General features: G+C 51.1%; 3 protein-coding genes across 3 annotated transcripts; all 3 read left to right on the forward strand.

The window, feature by feature from the left end:
• Nucleotides 1–868: 868 nt before the first annotated feature.
• On the forward strand, nt 869–2,016 carry LOC100900086 (uncharacterized). Its single transcript, XM_003737248.1, has 5 exons — nt 869–1,168; nt 1,254–1,395; nt 1,474–1,576; nt 1,667–1,813; nt 2,011–2,016. Exons 1-5 carry the CDS (start codon nt 1,036–1,038, stop codon nt 2,014–2,016), a joined length of 531 nt encoding a protein of 176 aa, XP_003737296.1. The 5' UTR covers nt 869–1,035.
• A 2,943-nt stretch (nt 2,017–4,959) lies between these two features.
• Nucleotides 4,960–10,683, forward strand: alphaCOP (coatomer subunit alpha). The gene is made up of 7 exons (XM_003737215.1): nt 4,960–5,303; nt 5,880–6,048; nt 6,179–6,358; nt 6,899–7,193; nt 7,433–7,669; nt 7,836–10,238; nt 10,344–10,683. Exons 1-7 carry the CDS (start codon nt 5,076–5,078, stop codon nt 10,486–10,488), a joined length of 3,657 nt encoding a protein of 1,218 aa, XP_003737263.1. The 5' UTR covers nt 4,960–5,075; the 3' UTR covers nt 10,489–10,683.
• A 2,836-nt stretch (nt 10,684–13,519) lies between these two features.
• On the forward strand, nt 13,520–15,833 carry LOC100907440 (leukocyte elastase inhibitor). Its single transcript, XM_003737216.1, has 6 exons — nt 13,520–13,571; nt 14,156–14,398; nt 14,519–14,685; nt 14,762–14,993; nt 15,085–15,564; nt 15,639–15,833. Exons 2-6 carry the CDS (start codon nt 14,176–14,178, stop codon nt 15,785–15,787), a joined length of 1,251 nt encoding a protein of 416 aa, XP_003737264.1. The 5' UTR covers nt 13,520–13,571; nt 14,156–14,175; the 3' UTR covers nt 15,788–15,833.
• Nucleotides 15,834–17,057: the final 1,224 nt, after the last annotated feature.

The following is a 17,057-nucleotide window of genomic DNA, read 5'->3' on the forward strand; positions in this document are numbered from 1 at the left end:
GGGGTTCATCTCGCACATCGTCCAACACCGCTGAAGCAAGGAGTGGGAATTTTACCTACTCTGATCTTCCGGAACGAATATGAATCCTGCCTGACCTCCGGAAAGACGTAAGGGTAATGCCCGCCGTTAAAGTTCCGCGAAATTTGATGCGTTCATAGAAGCATCGTCGTGCTATCATTCCCTATTCGATTCCTGAGACCGCTCCCTCTGGAGGTATTTCTCTTGGAACGCGGTCAGCTTTCATTAAGCTCCTGGAAAACCATAGAACATCTTCGTGCACGTCGAATTCCCCCATCCGCTCCATCGATACGGTCCCCGTCGAATGCGACGGGGCTTCAGCTTTCAGGACACGGTCCTCCTCAAATCCTTCCATGAGTTTGAGGACGTGATTCGTCGTAATGTAGCAGTTCAGAACTTAGCTGGATAAGATTGCTTCCGTCTCCCTCCGGAATATCCAGGTCGAAGCCTTGCGGGCAAGGCAGATACTGCTCATGGTACCCGAAGAATGAAAGCTCGCAAGATGATTCTCGATTCCACGGGCCATTCCTCGAGAACCTTCGGGATGAGGAATCCGGGGACAATCGGAGTTCTGACTTCTGACCAGAGAATCACAACCAGTCTAGACTCCGAGAATTTTCGGAATAAGAAATCCGAGATCTCACCGTCCTTGTCGCTTGTTGGAATAAAGGTTTATTCTCTCGATCTTCAGTCGAGGACCGCGATATTGTCTCTCATGTGAAGATGTGAATAGATGAGAAATCTCTCCGAGAGCATCCAGGATCGCGCGTGCCGGTCTGGAGGCGCTGCGGTCGTCGGTCCGCTGATCTAGCAGCAAACGAGCGCGCCGCCATTTTCTGCTGCCGGTCATATGGCACTGTGCGCCGCGATGCGCGCGGTTGCGACTCCTCTATTCTACGCTTCGGATAAGTATTCGCGGAGTTTCCAGAGAGCTCGCCCTGCTGGGATTATCTCGCGGAGACATTCCGCGACACTTGACGCGGGGTTCAGAGCCCACTTCTGGTCTTGACTCCGAACATGAATCGAGCGGTCGGAAAATTAAGCCAGCACGGTGTCCACAAAAGTTTGAAGAAAATATTCGCTGTCCGGAAGGAGTGGGGCGAGGAGCCTGACGAATTCATCGGGAGCATAAAGAGAAAAATCTGTTTCGGTGAGTCGCGCGAGATCGAAATCGAGGCTCCATGTCTCTATCTCTAATGTTATGATGAGTGTTGACATGAGGGACTTTTCTGCAGATTTAGAGCTACCATCTCTGAGCTCGATGGGCACTTTCGATCTTCGTTCATCGATCATTCCGGACAAAAGCGGATCTGGAGTCGTTGCTTTCCAAATCGCAAAATCGATCACGGACCTGCTATGGATCCGTGTAGGTGAGAGGTGAGCTTGTGACTCGATTTTCGAGAGTCTCGCTACCGACAGAATTCCCATCGATCAGAGGGGAATATTCCTTCGCAGGTGCCAAGAGTTGCAAATAAAAATTGGCGAAACCCGTCTTCATGGCTTTCCCGACGGAGACATACTCGAGGAGCATGAGTTCCGACACGTCACCGAAGATATGGTGAAGCTTGTTCCTCTAGCCATTCCTTGCAGATGAAATTCATCAGTTGCGTCCACCCTCACTCATACCGCCCATTCTGTGATCCTCCAGGTCAAAGAGTCCTTGCGGAAATACGTGGGCCTCATAAAACTTCGAGGAGACCCTACCGTGGTTCCGGGGGGCGAAGTGACCGAGCTGCCGGCGCTCTGTCATGAAATCCAAGTGCGAAAGTTCGATCCACCATTCATTGGCTTGTGGGTACGATGTGGAGCAGGCTTCCGAACGAGAGTCTTTGTGACTGATTTCACAAGAGGTGATTCCTCGGAACGATTAACCCTATGAAGGATCGGTATGGGGCCCAAAATAGGCTTCCGAGCAAGAGGTGATTTTACCGATCGACTGATCCGATGGAGAACTATCAACGCCTCCAGTGATGAAAAGCCTTCCCATTCCAGACATAGGCGCACCGGGCCACCTAACGCGCTGGCATGTCCCAAACGCAGGGCCATTCACCTACGAGGACGCGCTACCCTCTTATGCCGTATCCTGGGACAACTGCCAGAAGCTCAGCGACAGATATGCCGACAGATTACGAGAATTCAATAAGTTGACTAGGAGAAATTTTTGTGATGAACAGCTTCAGACTCTCCTCTCACCGAAGATGAAGTGGAAAATGTTTCGCGGCGGGCCGGGGAGGAAAGTTGAAACTACACGATGAGTAGGAGAATCGGTATATGTCATTCACAAAGATCGCTCTACTTATGGTCGAGGCATTCCCGAGCCTCTACATTGAGAAAAAATTAAATACAATAAATTGCCTCTTGACAGCCTCCCCACCAGACTCTCCTAACGAGTCGGATTATAGCGTTGTATGAGGTATGAGGTCGAGATCCATCAACCTCCTCTTCAGGAGCTTCTTGGAGCGGAGCAAGCCACTGTTCATCTCGGCACGAGGGAAGGTGGTCCTGAAGGCGTCACCCAAGCCGAGATCGAAGTCTGGAGAGATTTTGTTCGCATAAAAGTGTGGCCATGCAGGACGTCGGAGTTGGATCATGCGCGTGAATGTAGCCCGGCTCCCAACCGGCAGGGACGCATAGGAGACGGTGAAGACGGGGCCCGGTCGGCGTGAGCGACGGCCACTTGCCTGAAGAGCTCCGGTAATGAAGTGAACAGCCTGTCGTCGAACATTTTTTTCGGGGATCTCGATAACTCCACAGGTGGCTCCCACGTCGATGTGAGCAAGCCTTTGCATGTCCTTCTGAATTGACAGCGCCGGAATCGTATGCTCCGATCGGCACTAGTCCTTCAGCAGAAGGACTAACCATGGTCGGATACTTGGACATCCTGCTTCCAGGTGATAGGAAAGGGCGCTGGGAGGTTCCTAGCTCCGAACTTCGGTTCATGTGTTCATGGCTTCTCTGATGCCATCAATCGTCCCATGTACGCTTCGTAGAGGAAGTTGGGGACGTGCTGGGGATCCCCGCTCCCAAGGTCAAGATTGGGTGGAAATCGAGTGCGCCGGATCAATACTCTAGGGCAGTTTGTCTCAATCTCGGTTCCACGCCCCTGAGTTGGGCTCGCGTCGTGCGACGGTGGAAAGGGTGGAATATTGGGCGTCTGAGCGACACATAATCCATAGCAGGGGTGGGCAACTCACGGCTCGCGAGCCGCAAGCGGCCCCTTCCGGAAATCGCGTTTTTCGAATAATTAATTAGCTACTGAATGATCCATCGACACGCTGGATGCGGCCCGCGGTTGCGGCCTGCGGGCCGCGCGAAGTTGCCCACCCCTGATCTATAGGAAAGGAAAACATGAAACCCGAAGGGAGCTTCGTTCAGTCATTCTCGGCAGTAATTATTTGTCATGGCCGACAGCTTTGAAGAGAATCGACGGCTGATATGTTCGGTATCTTGAGATCACTCTATTCGAATCACGATCCTTTTCGCTCATAATCCTGAGGTTCTTCGCCTACGGATCGATGGGCATCAGCTCTGACATGAGTCAGGAGTTCCAGGAGCCTCCATCTGGCTCACTCTGGCTTCTTCTTTCTCGCTGAAGATGTCATCTGCAGGCCTGCTCTGTATCGAGAATGTGAGCTCGGACTCGGCCCTAGACTGTCGCATGACTAGGCTTCGGGTGCCGAGTACCTATTCGATGCTCAACTTCTCCTTGGACCCCGCAGCCGAGGAAAACCCCTCCTCCGAGGGGTGCAGTCAGCACGAGAAAAAAATCCGCGGTAACTGTACGAAGGAGCGTCGGGTTTCAGAACATCCCGGGCGGCATGGAGGAATCCACGGTAGGCCGGGAGTAGCCGCGGCTCGGATCGTGGAACAGTCGCACGAGAGCGAAGCCTCGAAACCTTCAGAAAATTGACGATGGCAATGCTGTATTCTGGACGTAGTTCTCTTGGACGCTCAAGAGACTGCGGGTCGGCGGAGCATATGCAAGAATGAAAGCGGAATACGTATAGAGAGGGGGTATGGGACAGTATCTCTCGTGGTTGCTCTCAATATGTTGAATGGAAGATCGTACGGGGTGCGACTATAGCTGTGGCGCGGCGCTCACTGAGCACGGGACTAAACAGAAGTATCTGCTCTTTTCACATGCTTGGCAGTGATAAGAGCCCATGGTTTTAAGCATTTGTCACTTTTTCATTATTCATTATTAATTGCCGAATATGTTTTCTACTATTTTCCCTAAAAGTCTTCTCATTCTTTTTCAACGAGGTAAAAGATTAAAGAAAATCTGAGCAAGGATATTGATCCATAATTATTATTTGGTGAGAACATCATGAATGCTCGCTTGAAACCACGGGCTTTAGTAATGATCTATAAACATTAGACCATGCAGAGACAGGTAGCCACTATCGTGGATGTCTCCAACAGCCACCATCGTGCAAGCAGGCCCGACGAGAGGGGGGAGAACCGGGATTTTTTTCCCCGGGCCCCTAGCTCAGGCTTTAGTCTAATAATTTTGTCTGCGTCCTAAATTTCCCCCCTTTCCAAAAGGTGCATGGAAAGAAAACTGCTGCTCTGACCCATTCGTTGCATCACTTTTCTATTGATAGATCACAGACGAGGGGCCCATGTCATGATCGAGAGGGGCCCATGTCAAAATTCCCCCCGGGCCTCGAATTTCGCTCTGCGGCCCTGCGTGCAAGAGCTCAGGGAGGGGGAGCTCGCACGCTGCCTCCCCTGACTTCGGCTATTTGACTTATCTTCACTCTGAGATTGCTGTGACTGCCCCAAAGCATCTCCCCACTGCTCGTTTGCTCAACAAAACGCGGGCGAATACCATGTGTCAATACATGTTTGGGATTCGGACCTGTGTCTGGGCTGTCGTCCGCTAGTTATGTGTTGTGTGTAGTTGTGTGTCTCTGGTGGTCGTCGTCGTCGGCGCTGCCACGACAGCGGGTGAGAACGGAGAGGCCAGTGAGTGCGGACGAATAGGTGCAGTATATTGTGCATCTGCGACACTTGAATCATCCTTGTGCCCTGTTGGGCGACGCAGATCATACATCATGCTCACGAAGTTCGAGTCCAAGTCGGCTCGTGTCAAGGGTTTGAGCTTTCATCCGAGACGGCCCTGGATCCTCACCTCGTTACACAGCGGCGTCATCCAGCTGTGGGACTATCGTATGTGCACACTATTGGAGAAATTTGAGGAACATGAGGGTCCCGTCAGAGGAATCTGTTTCCATAATCAACAGCCTCTCTTCGTTTCGGGAGGCGATGATTATCAAATAAAGGCAAGTTTCTATACGGGAGAGCCGGTGGTGGCTAACGCCGCTTACTGGGGTACTGTCAGATGCATCGAGAAGGCACATACAATTCTCAGCGATCGTGTTCTCCTTCAAAAAACGGAACTCATGCAAAATATGCCTTGAACTCAGTGTTGAGACTATGTTTGTTTCGCGTGGTCGTCCATAGAATTTCTGTATCGAAGTCGACCTGTCCACCCGAGATCAGATGGGTTATGACGTGTCTTGAAGCCGGTGGAGCGGGCTTCATTTGCCGTGCTCTCCGGCGGATCTAGAATGCCAAAATTCTTAGTGAATCGTGCTATCTATTAGGGCTCATCGACGTTCGAATCCGATAACCGATCGTCAGGGTCATGGTCGAGACTTCATATGAGCCGCTTCGAGCGCCGGGAGCTCTCTCCAGGCAGTCCTCGGGGACGGCTCTAGGGTGGCAACGATCACCAGAAATTTCGGACTCGAGCGAGATCCGGATGAGGCCACGCTCCGCTTTCGTTTCAGTGGTTTCCTAATTTTCTAAGCCTGAAATCAAGTCTTATCTCGATTGGTCTCTCTCATCTTCCGCAGGTCTGGAACTATAAGCAGTCAAAGTGCATTTTCACGCTCCTGGGTCATTTGGACTACATTCGGACGACCGCATTCCACCATGAGTACCCCTGGATCCTGTCCGCTTCTGACGACCAGACTATTCGAATTTGGAATTGGCAGAGCCGAACTTGCATCTGTGTCCTCACAGGCGAGTCCAAGTGTTCGGAATCGGATAACAATCACAATGGAACATGGAGAGAGGAGTCGACCCGATGAAAACTCTGTCCCAAGGGAGAGAGAAGACTAAGAACTGAAGAGTATGTTATTTCGATCCACAGGTCACACTCACTACGTCATGAGTGCTAACTTCCATCCTTCGGAGGATCTGATGGTATCCGCTTCCCTGGACCAGACGATACGAGTCTGGGATCTCACCGGACTGCGGAAGAAAAACGTTGCTCCTGGACCAGGCGGGCTAAATGAACATCTGAAGAATCCCGGTCACACAGACTTGTTCGGTACGTCCGAATTAATAAGTAAGAACGTTTTTCCCTCATTCCTCTCTAACGCGATGTGGGATCTGCCTGCATTAACCAACCAGTGGTGAGGAAGGTTTGGACGCTAATCCGGACCGTGAGGTGATGCGATGGGGGAGATATCAGGGCAGAAACGAAAATGGTTGAAATCGGCGACTGGAGAAAATTCATGCAGGTTCCGTTCGGAGCTTTGGATCGAAACTTTGCTCCAATAACTCGTTCTAATAATTGTTGCAGCGGGGACAAAGCAATTGATTCTCAGTGAGTTTAGTTTCTAGACAAGTGGGGCGGTATGGCTTTTAACAGGTCGGGCTGCATGCGAGAGCATTGCAATTGGTCTCTGGGGCCAGGGTGTCGATTTGTTCGATGGTCTTCTTAAACTTGATGCGTGTTATCGCTGGAACTCTCGCCCGGCCTCCGCTCCCCAGAGTCTAGGATGCCGGCGAGCGGGATTTCCTGATGGTTTCGCGGAATTATCGCCCGCCGACTCGGTCACCTAATATCGGAGTTTCTCATCGACAGGCACATCGGATGCAGTGGTTCGTCACTTCCTCGATGGCCACGAACGGGGCGTCAACTGGGCTGCTTTCCACCCAACGATTCCCCTCGTAGTGTCGGGCGCAGATGATCGTCAGGTCAAGCTGTGGCGATTGAATGATACCAAAGCTTGGGAAATGGACACTTGCCGAGGCCATTACGCGAACGTTTCGTGCGTTCTCTTCCATCCCCGGCAAGAGCTTATTCTCAGCAATTCCGAAGACCGGAGTATTCGTGTGTGGGACATGGCGAAGCGAACGTGCTTGCATACCTTCAGGAGGTAAATTTCCCAGAACTCGTCAAAAACGCGGGATGTCTCGGTCGAATAGGACTCCGACGATAGATAGAAATGAATATACATGTCTCCCACATGAAGCATACCGGTATTGTGTATACCTATATACAATATCCAATGTACATACACATTATACTCACACCCATATTCACAATATACATTATACGAGTACACATTTTAGTACATGTAGTCGAGAGCGCGTCATAAACGCTCTCGTTTTCCAGAGAACACGATCGCTTCTGGATAATGGCAGCGCACCCCACTTCGAATCTTTTCGCGGCTGGCCACGATAATGGCATGGTGATTTTCAAACTGGAGCGTGAAAGGCCGGCTCACACCTTACACAAAAATATCCTCTATTACGTTAAGGAGAAACACTTGCGTAAGTTGGATCTAGCGACTGCGAAAGACACCGCAATTCTGCAAATTCGCAAGGGCGGGACCAGAGCGCCGGTTTACAGGTGAGAACGATAAGCTGCTTCGCATAAAACATTCCGTAGACTAGGTTCTGCGTTATGCCGACGAAAATGCGGACTTTGCTTTTTGCGGAGGGCTCGAATCCATGCCAATTCCATCGCGATAGATAACTTGACCGCATCGATTCGAACAAAACACTCTGTATTTCAGCATCTCGTACAATCCAGCTGAGAACGCTGTTCTCATCAACGTCAGGCAAACAATGATTGAACAGACCTCTTACGACCTTGCTATGATACCCAAGGAAGAAGGCCGCGAATCGGGCGAAATCAAACGCTCCGCCGGCATCACGGCAATCTGGGTCGCGCGAAACAAATTCGCAGTCCTCGAAAGGACAAAAAGCGTCGTCATCAAGAACATGAAGAACGAGACGACGAAAAAGCTTGAATACCCCGCTCCAATTGATGAGATCTTCCCTGCGGGTGTTGATCAACTCCTTGTCAAGGACCAAGACGGTATCAACTTAGTCGACGTGCAGAACCGTGTAATCGCGCACGCGGAAGTGACCAATGTCAAGCGAGTCATATGGAATCAGGACATGAGCCGCGTCGCGCTGCTACGGAGGAAGAATATCACGCTGTGCAATAAACGCTTGGAGATCCTGTGTCAGCTGAACGAGTCCATGAGGCTGAAGAGCGGAGCTTGGGACGAAAGTTGTGGCGTGTTCGTCTATACGACATCGAATCACATCAAGTATTCGTTACCGAACGGTGATCACGGCATCATCCGCACGCTTGACGTGCCCATATACGTGACCAAGATTCAGGGCAATAGTATATTCTGCCTGGATAGGGAGGCAAGACCCCGTATCCTGCAAGTGGATCTCACTGAATACAAATTCAAGGTTGCCCTCGTCAATCGGAAATATGACGAAGTACTGCACATGGTACGGAACGCTAAACTAGTCGGTCAATCGATAATCGCATACCTGCAGAAGAAAGGTTACCCCGAGGTTGCGTTGCACTTCGTCAAAGACGAACGGACCCGTTTCGCGCTCTCGCTCGAGTGCGGAAACCTCGACGCAGCCCTTGAGGCCGCGAAGAACATGGACGATAAAACCTGTTGGGAGAAACTCGCCGAAGCTGCCCTCCTCCAAGGAAATCATCGGATCGTCGAAATGGCTTACCAGAGAACAAAGAATTTCGAGAAATTATCTTTCCTATATCTGATCACCGGAAATCTCGAGAAGCTGCGGAAAATGATGAAAATCGCCGAGATTAACCGAAACTTCTCGGCCCAGTTCACCAACGCGTTGTATCTCGGAGATGTCGGAGAGCGGATCAGGCTGCTCGAGAACGCTGGACAGAAGAATCTAGCGTATCTTTGTGCCGCTACGCATCGTTTCGACCGAGAAGCGCAGCAGCTGGCCGAGGGATTGGAGGGGAGCGCCGTGCCATTGCCGGACAAGCTGGATTCGGCCGCGCTCATTCTTCCGCCTCCTCCAATCTGTCAACTGGACGAAAACTGGCCTCTCCTGAGCGTAAACCGCGGCTTCTTTGATACCGTCGCTATCCAGAGCAAGAAGACGGCGGTTGCCGTCGCCGATCTCGACGACGTGGAACCGGCCGGCTGGGGAGACGACGATCTTAAATTCGAAGAAAACGGAGACGAGAAATTCGATGATGCCGAGCTCGATCTCGAAGACGGTGGCGGAGACGGCGAAGGTTGGGACATCGGTGTCGACGACGTAGAAATTCCCGCGGAGCTCCTCGACACCGCGGGGGCGGACGCGGCGGACGTCGGTTTCTTCATCCCACCAACACGTGGGGTCAGCGTCTGTCAAGAGTGGGTCGATCAATCTCGACTAGCCGTCGACCACATTCTAGCCGGCAGTTTCGAAACCGCAATGAAACTTCTCAACGACCAGGTGGGGATCGTGAACTTCGCTCCATTCCATAATCATTTCATGGCTACGTTCGCCCGCTCCAGAACCGCCGTCGAAGGCTTCCCGTTGACGCCCACCATGTACAGTTTCCCCCAGCGTTCCTACGGGAAGAACAAATCTCTCCCAGCGCTCGGCTGCAGATTGACAGATTTGATAGAAAGGTTGCAGCAATGTTATCAGCTTACGACAGCTGGGAAGTTCCAAGAAGCGGTGGACAAACTTCGTTCGTTGTTACTTAACATCCCTCTGATGATTGTTGAGACCAAGCAAGAAGTCACAGAAGCCCAACAGCTTCTCGAAGTATGTCGTGAATACATTGTCGGTCTGTCGATGGAACTCGAGCGCAGGAACGTGCTCAAAGACAGCCCAGACGACCAGAGACGAGTGTGCGAGATGGCGGCGTACTTCACTCACTGTAAGCTGCAACCCACGCATCAGATTTTGACGCTGAAAATCGCTGCCTTCCTCTTTTACAAGAACAAGAATTTCAAAACGGCCGCCTCTTTCGGTCGACGTTTCCTCGAGCTCGGACCGAAACCAGACTCGGCGCAACAGATCCGAAAGATTCTCATGGTTTGCGAGAAAACGCCTCAGGACGCTCTGCCAATCGAGTACGATGAGCACAACCCATTCCATCTCTGCGCTTCGGCATATGTGCCGATCTACAGGTATGCTATGAACTCCTTACGGGACTTGTCCGCTAATACGGATCGCCCTCACCACCAATATCGTGGAACGTCGAGCTCTTGACATCGATCCTCTTTCCATTTCAGGGGGAAACCCGAGGTCCAGTGTCCCCTCTGCCAAGCCTCGTACCAACCCCAGTTCAAGGGCACAGTGTGTGTCGTATGCTCTGTGGCCGAGGTCGGCAAGGAAACGTCGGGCCTGAAGCTGTCGTCACAGCAGTTCACTCGATAGGGAAGGATTATCACGACCAAGGAGAAGACGTTGGTGTCTGAAGGAGATTCCCTCGACGCATATATTCATTGGCCGAGGGAATCTTCTCAGCTCCGACTTCTCATTACGTGTGTATGGGAATTTTTAGAACGACCATAAGTCATGGATTTTTGAATGTGGATCGCTGGCGGGACAAGAATAAATTGCCCAACCCATGAGTTTATTCCGGATGTCTTCGATCTTACGATCAGGTCACTCCTGATGCTCTCCGCGTGATGGCCTGACCCCGTGACGCGTCTCGAAAGAGAAAAGAGAGACAGCTACATCCTCCTTCTCGGCGATGGTAGCGATCGGGATTTGCTGGCGGCTCGCCTCCTACACCTCCATGTCAAAATCAGTGGGAGCCGTCGCGCACGATTTGCTTTGGAGAACGACACCTGGCAGTGACGTCTCCTGACGCTCGTCTCATTTCCACGACTCGACGCATACGCACGATGAGCATGTGTAAATTCATCCATTTCACGAATGATAGGGAAGAAAGAGGGCGTCTTCTTTTCGTCCCCTTATCTGAATATCGCGCCTCGAGTCAAGAAAGCGGGTGTCTCTGTTCAATGATTCTGGCATGTTTCAAGCAACGGCGTCGGTGGTGGTCCGTCGAGGAAGCCTGCATCAGGGGGACGGCCCATCGGTAGTGCTCGAGTCAAGATCCAATGTTCTATAGGTCGGTGTAATACGTCCGTGCGTGCGTCATCAATCACGGTAGTGAGAGAGTCCCCGCTCATGCTCGTTGACTGTTTATCCGGATCCAGAGCCTAGGAATGAGAGCATTCTCTAGATATTCACAAATGGTCGATGCTGGACTTCGCTTCCGGCGCTGAATGAATAGCAGCGTCGATCGTCTGATTATGAATCGAGGATATTGTCTGACGCTTCGATCGAACTGATGAGAACCGCCGATCGGAATGAACTCTCTCGAATCTCTCAGATGATCCGATATGACCGGGGTGCGAGTGGGCTGCTCTGAGGTCAAGTTTCTTACGTTGGAAGGTGAAGCCTGAAAAGATAGCTCATCCATGCGGAGCATTCGCGGACTCTGCCGAGAATCAGACCCTAGAGGCCACTGCAAAATTCACGGGGCCTCACGAAGAACCGGGATTATCTCGACGTAGGTTTCGGAAGAAATTATTCGAAGTCTAAACTTCGCGTCCTCTCTCGGAATCAAGTCTCTCTACATGACAGGCCATCTTGGATAGTGCTCAGGCTGAGTACCGTACAGAGCTCCTGCAGAGCAGCGACTGATGAGATCGTCATCTGTTGGAAGTCTCGATCAGCGGATTCGCTCTAATTGATGCTCGAATCAGACTTTCGTTGCAGAATCGTATGTCGGAAGCCCCGCGTCTCCTCAGGAGCAGATTATTCGCTCGTCACGTGTTGAAGACGCAGCCAGAAAACAGGACCTTGGTGCCGGAAGTTTTGCTAGCGGTAGAAACAACTTTGCCCTACGAGGCGCCAGTGTTCGCGATAATAACTGATCGCGATTGTTTGCGCGGGAATGATGACGGCGAGAATGTATGAGCCGTGATCGAGACCTCAAAAACCGCAGCAGTCGAAGCGTGTCTCGTCTAAATGAAGTCATCCCGGAAATCGCATCGAATTCATATCAGGACCGAGCTCTCTTCCACGGAAATTCTCCATGCATCTATCGAACGCATAAGGAGGAGGAGGTTCGTCTTGCGTTCAGTCTACATCCCCTTCTCCTCCGGATATCATGGTCAAGTGTACTCCAATCGAGGGATCTGTCGTCAGCAGGAGTTGTTTTGACAAGCAGGGATTAATCGATTATGACCTACGACGATCGAAACATATTATTTCTGAGCATTACTCTGGTAGCACCTTCCTGCAGCTCTCTGTATTCGCTCGATCCTCGGCACCCAATACCCACCCAATACCCCTCGCGGGGGCTCCTTGGTTCGTCTGGTAATCTGTGTTGGTTGACCGAGAGTTTTGCCCGCGATATCTATGCATTTCCTCGCAAAATCTTGCGCGTCCAGGTGTCATATATCGCGCCAATGTTCCGTCGCGCAATCATCGCAGAGCTACTTAAATGATCGAACTCGAGAAAATATCAATCTCATTCGCAGGCTGACTATTTCCACAGGCAAGAATATGCCGCACGTGCCCCGCTGACCCGTGCATTGGTGAGTTTCTGAACCGCAGTACAAAGCAGGATTCGTGCCAAGCTACGAGCATTCGTTTGTTAATGGCCATCATCGAATGGCCCTTCGTATCCTTCCGCTGAGAGGCAGGATTTCCGGCGTGAACCGTGTCCCCTGGTCCGATGCTTCGTTCGAGGGTTTTCTGATCATCTCTGGGAATCTGTTTTGGAGGGAGAAATCGAGAAAAAATTCAGGAGGGACTCTTTGCCGTCGAGTGTCCATCCCCCCCGTGTCGCTTTGGCTTTGGCCGGCTAGTGTCCCTCTAGCCATGAGGGTTACTCCCCGTTCAGGTCCTTTCATGTCACGATGAAATTTCAAATTCGATACTGTCGAGCGAAGAGGAAAATATCTGATTTGACAGGCCTCAGTCCGCAGGTCCGGAGTGGCTCCCTAGCGATGAGGGGCGAGAATGGCAACGAGTTCCAGTTTTGCCCGATATCCACAGACTCTCGTATCCTGAATTTTGGATCCATTTGAAGAAGCTGCATTCGATCGGGCACTGAATGGGAGCTGATTCCGCGTCGGTGTGATCACAGGGCTCATTGATGAGAATTCGAAAGCAAATCAGCCTCGTCCCAAATCCAGTGCTTATCCGGTCCGACACGAATCATTGCTCAACGGAGGCTGAAAGATCATCCGCTGGGTGCTCAGGGACGGGCCTATCCTTTCGGGAGAAAAACATGCATGATTCGACGCGCATTTTCGGATTGTAGCAATGGAGGAAAATGCGCCCGAATGGAAACGGATTGTGATTCCATTCCTCTCTATGTGTTGTCTTCTTTATCGCCGAGCGGGCCCTCGCCTTGACTAACGGCTCGAATTGCAATGAGTCTCTGTCGACGCACAAAGTCGAGCAACAGCAAGCGCGAGTGACTCCGAGGAAGTCGGGTGAGATTATTGCGAACCTCCTCAGACGATATCGGAACCGCGTCCGCGAACCGTTCGATTGTTTTCGCTATGCGCTAGGCTAGACAAGCTGTACGAGCGCGGCAAAGATCGGCGTTCCCGCTCGTCGAAGTACCGAGTATCTAATCAGAATTGACAGAAATCGAATCGGGTGACGAAACTACAGGCTTTCGAGTTTCTGAGAAGCACCGCAGGAATAGGCTCTGCGCAATATTCTATCATGCGGTGGTGCGAAAAAGGTCTCCTCCAATTCTGTGAAAAATTCTGTGACGGTCGACGCCGTGTGGCATCGGCGCGCGTGACGTCACAGGAAAGTACTCATCTCTCCGCATCGGGAATTCGCTGCGTCCCCTCATGTTACCGAGCGAGTTGTTTCCACTCCCATTGGTGGAACGCTGAGTGAGCGCTCCTCCATGTTCCTTCCGAGGTGATCTTCGTTCCGTGGTGGTCAGGGGAAATCTTCGCTGAACGTTCAACATCAGTGCTGAATTCCGTGTTTACCTAGGTGTTCAACCGAAACGCAAGTTTCGAAGATTCGATCCGGTCTAACAATGTTTTGACTCAAGATCGGTTCCAGTCGAGAAACATGAGGCTCTTCATATGTGTCAGCGTGTACTGGACACTCACGCTGGCTTCGCCGGTCGAAGTTCAGGTGCAAGGTCGGTACAGGCCACAAGGGCAGAGCGCGGTTACTCCTATGTCGAATATCACGAACTACCTCGGCTTCATGATTTTCAAGGGTTTACCGGATGACGACAAAATCGTTTCTCCGGTATCCTTGATGGAAGTCCTATTCATGCTTTATTTCGGTGAGTTCTCGCTCCTTCGCTGTGTCGCATGATTCTCACGAAGAATTGTTGGCCCGTCGAGAGTTCGCTCCGCTATACCTCCATCCTTCAATGAACTAATCTTCTCTTCTGCATTCCCAGGTACCAAAGACCGAACCAAAGATGAGCTCGATGAACTGATGCAGTTCGCCCGCTTCGGTTTGAACGACGAGGAACACATCGAGAGCGATATCATCTACCAGATTCGCAAATGGAAAAATACAAAAGGCGAAATCATGGATCTGACTAGAGCTTACTCTGCAGAAGATGTGAGTTTTTTTCCGCAGAGCCTGACGCGGCATGTTCGCGACCCAACCTGAAATTCTCGTCTATCTTCCCTTCCAGATATACGAACCCTACATGCAGCGATTGAATTCTATGTTCGATGCTGACATTTCCAAGGTGGATTTCCTAAAGAGCTCGCATATGGTGACGGAGACGATAAACAAGTGGATATCCGAAAAGACTAGCGGCAACATAGACAAGTTCTTCAAGGAAGATCTCGACGTATACACGAAGCTCGTCTTGATTTCGATCATCACCTTCAAATTTCATTGGAAGGACCCTTTCCACGCGGGTGTGTCTTCAGGAAATGATAGGGGACGCTGAGTTGGCAGATATAATTCTATTCCCGGGCAAGGAACGAGCTTTTCTCGACTATTTTCCAGGAATGAGCCGCGAGGGACTGTTCAACAACAAGGACAAAGAACAAGCATATGCAACGTTCATGTACAAAGAGAATGACGTCGAAATCGGTTTCAATGAAGTCGCTCATTCTGTGACCGTGAAGCTGCCGTACGAAAACACTGACTACGACATGTACATCATTGGTCCATGGGGAAAGAACGGGGAGAATGATAGCAGCGTTGAAGATATAGAGCAATTTTTGAATCAAACCAAGGGTTTTGATGCACTGCTCGCGACCGACAAGAAACCCAATGGCACAATCGGAATCGAAGTTCCCAGATTCGTTGTCTCGTCAGAGGTCGACGTCAAAGGGTCGCTCGCGGAGCTCGGCGTCAAAACACTCTTCACTCCTCAGGCAAACCTCCAACGAATGAGTGCCGGGGGCCTACATGTTTCCGGCATAAGACAAGCCGGGTACGCCAAGATCGACGAGCAGGGAACCGAAGCAGGAGTTGTCACAGGTGAGCTTGATCGGAAATGTATCGGGAGAATCGACTGCTTCGCCGGGCTGTGAACTAATGCGAGACTCTTTCAGCTGCAACCGCCAGCTCACGCATGGTGCCTACCAGGCTGAAGAATACGGTCACCTTCAACAAACCGTTTTTGTTCACCATCAGGAACAACAAGTTGAATCTAGATTTGTTCATGGGGAAAGTTACGAATCCTCCTAAGAATGTCCTGTGAGACTACGTCGAATAAAGTGTGTAAAGAGAACCCTCGTTCTTAGGGAGTGCTTCGTATTGTACTCCGCGCTGATACTCCAATCGTATCAGAAACAGGGGGACAAAGGAAGCTCAATCCAAAGAAACCCCTTCTGCTGTGATGATTTGGACGCCAATCAAATAGGAGAGCTTTAGAAATCAAGAACAAGCATGATTTACTCTATGAATTGTTGTATCGAAGTCATTTCTTGTGCTCGATTGGCCGTGTTTCTCCCCTAGAATCGAGGGACCGGGTCAAGCGACATGCTCGCTTTGATCCGATTCAAGCCCTGACGGACCAGGGTCAGTCAAGTTGGCGAAACTTCGAAGAGAAGGCAAGCTCAATCAGGAAGGCGACTCCTTTGTCTTAGTTCTGTACATAGGATGCCTGCAATCTAATACTTCCTCTCTTTGGAACACAATCCGACGGTAATTGGTCGCTCACCGCACGCGTGAGCTCCTCGAACAACGAATCTCACAATTCTCCAAAGATGATGCCTCAAGCTCGAAAACAATGGAGAGCAGGACATTCGATAACATACGAAGTCGACGCGCGGAAGCTGTCCCGAAGTCCAGAGTCCACACTCCAGAGGGGGTTTCGGACCACGAGATTGACAGACAGAGCGCCCTGGAAAAGTAATTCTAGGATAGCTCCTTCGAACTCGGGCATGAAAAGTCGCGCAGGGAGAACTATATCCCGGAGATTCTGAGGGGGACCGGGACCCCTAGCCTGTCGCGGAAGGAGACGTCACTCACTTAGGGAACTCTTCCCTAGTCTCACCGAAAAGGTGCATGTACCGGACGTGCGGATGTCGGTACCGAAGACCAGTCGTCACCAAGCATGAGATCCACAGAGCTCCGCGGTCTCGCGCCAGTTATAAGGTCAAGTATGGTACGGTGCGTAAGTTAGATTCCTGATGGAGAAACTTATCGCCCAGGATCGAGCTGGGCTCACGATGGCTCTCGACTTTGGAATGTCAATTTTGCTGTGCGATGTCGATGGAGATCGACTCCGCCGGAACGTCGAGTTCCCCAATCATATCTGCTTTCATCCGATTCCCCTTCCAAAGACTATATCGACTGATGATTTCTCGGCCCGAAAACAGAGTGAGTGAATCACGGTGCATAGGGCTGTGCACTAGCAGGGGAGCTCATAAGTAACTCAGGCACAGCGAAGAATATCTGGAATCCCGATTCATTCCAGGGCTTGAAGTTCAATTAGTCGTTCGGCATTCATTTGAGGAACTCGGCTA

Source organism: Galendromus occidentalis, unplaced genomic scaffold, assembly GCF_000255335.2.
Source record: "Galendromus occidentalis unplaced genomic scaffold, Mocc_1.1 scf7180000075420, whole genome shotgun sequence".
NCBI classification, from domain to species: Eukaryota; Metazoa; Arthropoda; class Arachnida; order Mesostigmata; family Phytoseiidae; genus Galendromus; species Galendromus occidentalis.